The sequence below is a fragment of the Histoplasma capsulatum genome, genomic scaffold, assembly GCF_000149585.1.
Source record: "Histoplasma capsulatum NAm1 scaffold_2 genomic scaffold, whole genome shotgun sequence".
NCBI lineage: Eukaryota > Fungi > Ascomycota > Eurotiomycetes > Onygenales > Ajellomycetaceae > Histoplasma > Histoplasma mississippiense.
In genome coordinates, this window is record NW_001813981.1 from 3,026,904 (window position 1) to 3,032,248 (window position 5,345).

Here is a 5,345-nt window from a genome sequence, read left to right on the forward strand (position 1 = left end):
GTAAATATAGATTTCAATCAAATCATTTGAGAACAAAATAGATGGAAAAGAGATATTATCTTTTAAAAAATTATAATTATATAAAAAAAGATGAATGAATTTAACATTAAGATTATCATCTTTCTTAATTTTTTTGATATTTCAATTTTATTTTCAAACATCTCTGTAATACACAGTTCTGCAACTTTCATTTAAGTGTCAAATTCATAATTAATAATTCAGATATTGATATTAAAAAAAATATTAAATGTTAAAGAAAAAGTAATTTCATCATCTGTTAAATTCTCTCTCTATCATTCTGTCAAATCTTTTCAAATTCATGAAATATTTAATGAAAAGCTGCTGTCTATATATACAAAATTCACAATCACTAGTCAGCAACTGAAGAAAATTCAAAATCAACAATTAAATGAATGTGATTCTTTACAGATTGAATATAAAATAACTGTTCATTAACATTATCAAAAAAAAATTATCATAACTGTAATGTGACGGCGCCGAGGCGATTGCTACTCGGCAGCGGCACAGAGGAGGATGGTATATAATGGGAAGCCTTATGGGTGGGCTTGATTATCTCGCTTGAACCGCGAACTCGTAGAATACTATACAAATACTGAACTACCAGAGGTACTCGGCACACTATGAATATTGTATGAGGACAGTGGTAACTCTGGTATCTTATTGTCAAAAGATAAAAGACGAATCGCTGGCTCCTGGAATAGAGAGCCAGCATCTAGCTATTCTATATAGACAACGGGCAGCCATCCTCCCCTCACTCTATAAGCGAGGGTAGCCGAAGCAACTCCGCAGTGGCGCTGCATTGATCTGCCAGAAGGAATCCAGACCCCGTATAGAAACAGGATTCTCATATCTCATCAATCGGATCCTCTTCTATTGCATCCGAATGATGTCATAGGGTGGTTGGAAACCGGTTCGGACACCTGCGTGATGTCATGGGATAGATGGGATTATCCGAGGGGAAACGATGGGCCGTGTGGAGCCGTCACGGGGCCTTGGCACAACCAAGGGTGTGACAATGCCCTCCCCTTTAAAGGCATAGTCCCGATGCCTCAAGATTACCGGATTGGGAATTATCTTTGTTGTGTAGCAACGGTTGCCAACCGCTTTGGCAGCGCGCGCGCTGCGCGGCATAAAGGAATGGGTGAGTCTTATTCGACGTGATTCTTCTGCTGAATGCCCAGTCCTTCTTTTTCTCCCCCCCCCCTGGTCTGCAATAGTGAGTGCATGGGAACGTCGTCCTTGGAAGACAGTAAGGGGGCTTATTCTGATGTTTTTTAGTGGGTAAAAAACGTTTACGTGGTGCAGCTGCGGCCTCTGTCGCGGCCAAAAGGGCCAGGTTGGAGGCGGAGGGGGAGACACCTAGCAGCTGTGGGGGTTTTGCTCCTCCCCCCCTGCCGCTGTCACACCGCCCCCCCCCCGCCAATCAACAGGGCGATGTATGACCCCGCATGGTCGTTCGGAGAGGACCTCAGGGAGAGCTTGGTTCCTTTGCTTTCTCCTTGTGGGGAAACCCCGGTGCGGCGCCTGGCTGGCACCGCTACCTGCCTTCGCTGCGCCAAGCAGCTTCGAGAAGGGGGGATCCTTTGCACCCGCCCCTCCGCACATTCACGCTGTTTCCGTTGCGTGAAAAATAACGACACCTGCCTTCCTGTACGTACTGCTCCTTCTGTAACGGCGCCGTGCCGGTTCTGACAAGGCGTATAGGTGCCAAAGCAGTACAGGGCCAAAGTTGTGGATCTCCAGGCGTTGGCGGATTCCGTCCGTTCTGGGGAGGTTCCCAAGGCCCGTCTGGAGAAGGAGGCGAAAGCGTGGGTCTCCGAGGTGGAAAAACACTTCAGAATGGCCGGCCCTAAGAAGAAGGGGTCGGCCGGCGCCGCCGTTGGAAGCGCCACGGAGACAAATCGTTTGTTGGAGAGGATCTCGCTCCAATTGGAGCAGGTGACTGAGGTGCTTTGCAAATTGGTAAGTTGACACTTTGTTGTACTTTCCTACACCCCCCTGCGGCGCCGCAGCGCTAACTCCACGGCAGGCAAAGGTGCCGGTGCCAGGGACTCCGTCGGTGGAGGAGGAGTTCGGTGGGGGTGAGGTGGTGGAAGAATGAGGCCTTCAGGTGTTTTCTTCGATCTTCGTGGGCTTCGGCCCTTATAGAATAATAGCGACCCTCAGGCCAAATAAAATTGCATTAATTGTTGGTTCTTCATATCCCTTTTTTCCTTCCTACCGCTCTGAGATCTTTGAGCTGCGTAACCTCATTAAACTCCTAAAAACCCTTTGGGAAAAAGAAGAAGTCTCAAGCAGCAGCTCTTGCCTAACCACACTCCGACGTGCAGCGAGGCGGTCTCTACTAGCCACATCATATTTTGCGATCTCTTCCTCGGCATTCTCTAAATGCTCAAGCGGTTCCCATGAGTTCTCGGATGATGGATAACCTTCCCATTTGACAAGGTATTGAACTTTGTTGTAGTGCATTCGTTTGTCCAATATTCCTTCTACAAGATATTCGGTATTACCCTCAATCTCGAGCCCATCCGGCCGAGGCGGCTCCGCCCCGGGTCGTTGCTTATAGGGTTCCAAATAGGAAATGTGGAAGACAGGATGGATAGATTTGAATCCTGAGGTTAGTTTCAACTCATATGCCTGCTTACCCACTACCCTTATTATCGGGAAAGGTCCCAACCATCGCTCACTGAGCTTCTTGCACGGTCTCGTCGTCTTGATGTTCTTTGCTGAAAGTAACACTTGATCCCCTATTGAGAACTTCATTGGAAGGTGTTTTCGATTATAGTATTCCGCCTGTCGCTCCTGGGCGCGGCGGATGCTTTTCGCCGCCTCCCCGTGGATTCTATCCAGAAGCTCCAATCTAGCTTTTACTTCTGGCACCGAGGGGTACTCTGTCCCACGATCCCGTTCGACATTCCGACTGTCTATCCCCCCCTTTAGGACGTCGTCCGCGACGTCACTAGGTAATGAAGGATTATACCCATAACAAGCATAAAAGGGGGACACTTTTAAGGTTGCATTCTTTGCATTGTTATATGCGAATTCGGCGGTCGGAAGGTGTCTAGGCCAGTCATTCTGATGATATGAACAGAACGCCCGAAGATGGTGTTCTAATGTCTGATTCTGACGTTCAGTCTGGCCATCTGTCTGAGGATGGAACGCGGTGCTGAGGAGGCGCCTTATCGTAAGGTGATAGCAAAAGGCCGACCAGTATTTACTGGTGAAAAGGGATCCTCGGTCTGACACTAACGATTTCGGAGAACCGTGATCACGAATGATGGCATCTAGAAACAGGTTAGCCAATTCAGGGGCTTTAACCTTCTTGTGGGTAGGGATATATTTGGCCATCTTCGTAAAGCGGTCGACAATAACTAGAATTGAGTCATATCCTTTGACTCTTGTCGACTTCGGCAGGTCAACTATGAAATCCATCGATAGATCCTGCCATGGGCCCTTTGGAACAGGCAGTGGCGCCAACTCGCCATACTGCTTGTGCCGCGGAACCTTTATCCTCTGGCAGACATCACAAGTTTCAACATACTCCTTGACATCTGTCCGAAGCTTGTCCCAAACGTACTTACGTCTCAGGAGCTCTTCAGTCTTCTCTAATCCGAAGTGCCCAGCATGGGGATCATCGTGATGAATCCTCAATAACTCCTGGCGCACCGCCCTGCTACGAGGGACAAAGACTGAACCATTTAGCAGTAGGAGTCCACATTCCCCTAGTTGCCAGCGACTTGGTTCCTCGGCGGCACCGCCCCGCTCAGGGCTTGCCCCTTCCAAGTTCGACCCGGATCCTTCCTCCTTCAACTTCTGGATTCGAGCCGCAGTAAGGGCGTCCCTCTGCTGCAACTCACCAATGAATTCTAGAAGCCGTTGGGTTGGAAGGTTGTAGACCGTTTCGTCTTCCGCCAATTCAATGGCAGCAAAACGTGGCACGAGAAGTTCATGACCTTCAGTGCCAGTCCCCTGCGGGGACCCGAGTTCTCCTCCACCTGTATAGGGTCGCGCAGCTGCCTTACCGGCGCCGTTCCCAAGCTTTAGAGAACCCCAACCCCCTGCAGCCAGTTTCTTCTGCAGTGATGGTAGAGGTCCCTTTGTAGGATCCTCATCCCCATCAACGATATCATAATCGGGTCGCCTTGATGGCGCATCGGCGGGGTTAAGCCGACCTGGACGGTATCGGATAAAGAAATCATACTCCGAAAGCAGCTCCGCCCACCTGGCTTGACGTCCTGTCAAGCTCTTTGTTGTCAAGAAGTAACGCAAATTTGCATGGTCGGTGAGAACTTGCACCGGATACTTGCAACCTTGAAGGTAGTGTCGCCAAATCTTAAAGGATTCAACTATTGCCAACATCTCTTGATCATGAGTATCATACCTTCTTTGCGTGAGCGATAGCTTCTTGGAGAAGAAGGCCACTGGTCTCCATTCACGGCGCCTTGTAGGTTCTGTGAAAAAGCCTTCTCCTACAGGCATTCCATTGCCTGTATCTCCAGAGGTTATTAACCCCCGATCCTTCCAACGTTGGAAAGTCTCCGGTGTCAACTGCGAAAAGATTCCGCAGACACCATTCCCAGATGCATCAGTTTCACACTGACTGGGTAGGCCGGGGTCGAAGTGATTTAACATCGTGGCATCTGCAAAAGCTTGCTTCAATTCTTCAAACGCCCTCACAGCGTCTTGGGTAAGGATAAACGGTCCCGTTTTCCTGCCTTTAACACTTCCCTTTAACAAATCTGTAAGGGGGGCAGCAATCCGCGAATACGCATAGATGAACCGTCTATAGAAATTCGCGAACCCTAGGAATACCTGCACCTCGCGGTACGTGCGCGGCGCCGGCCAGTCCTCAATGGCGGAGACCCGGCTCCTGTCCATTGAAATGCCATCAACCCCAACAATATAACCTCAAGCGATCCAACACCTCCCGAACGTGGGAATCATGTTCTTTTTCCGTTTTCGAGAAGATTAGGATGTCGTCCAAGTATACTATGCAGGAGACATCGACAAGGCCCCGCAGCGCCTCATTTATGTAGGCCTGGAAGGTGGCCGGAGCGTTGCAAAGACCAAAAGGCAAAAACGAGATATTCAAAATTGCCGTACTTTGGTACGAAAAGCTGTCTTTCCAAATGTCGTTTTCCGTTAAACCCTTATTCTATGATAGGCGTCCCGTATGTCAATCTTTCGAGAACACCCTTGCTTCCGATAATCGATCGGATCATCTCATTCAATTAAATGGTTAGTGTATAGCCGAATCCTTTAACCGTCACCTTAATTGGAGGCCCCCTCTGTAGTCTACGGCCGAGGGCCCAGCCCTAACCGTC

At 48.9% G+C, this 5,345-nt stretch overlaps 2 protein-coding genes across 2 annotated transcripts; one reads left to right on the forward strand and one right to left on the reverse strand.

The window, feature by feature from the left end:
- Positions 1-544: 544 nt before the first annotated feature.
- HCAG_02953 (predicted protein) lies at positions 545-2,122 on the forward strand (the record flags this gene model as incomplete). Its single annotated transcript, XM_001542732.1, has 5 exons — positions 545-560; positions 917-1,162; positions 1,300-1,457; positions 1,726-1,983; positions 2,051-2,122. The coding sequence occupies 5 exons, from the start codon at positions 545-547 to the stop codon at positions 2,120-2,122; spliced, it is 750 nt and encodes a 249-aa protein (XP_001542782.1).
- Positions 2,123-2,374: 252 nt separating this feature from the next.
- Positions 2,375-4,965, reverse strand: HCAG_02954 (conserved hypothetical protein; the record flags this gene model as incomplete). Its single annotated transcript, XM_001542733.1, has 3 exons — positions 2,375-2,403; positions 2,667-4,891; positions 4,955-4,965. 3 exons carry the CDS (start codon positions 4,963-4,965, stop codon positions 2,375-2,377), a joined length of 2,265 nt encoding a protein of 754 aa, XP_001542783.1.
- Positions 4,966-5,345: the final 380 nt, after the last annotated feature.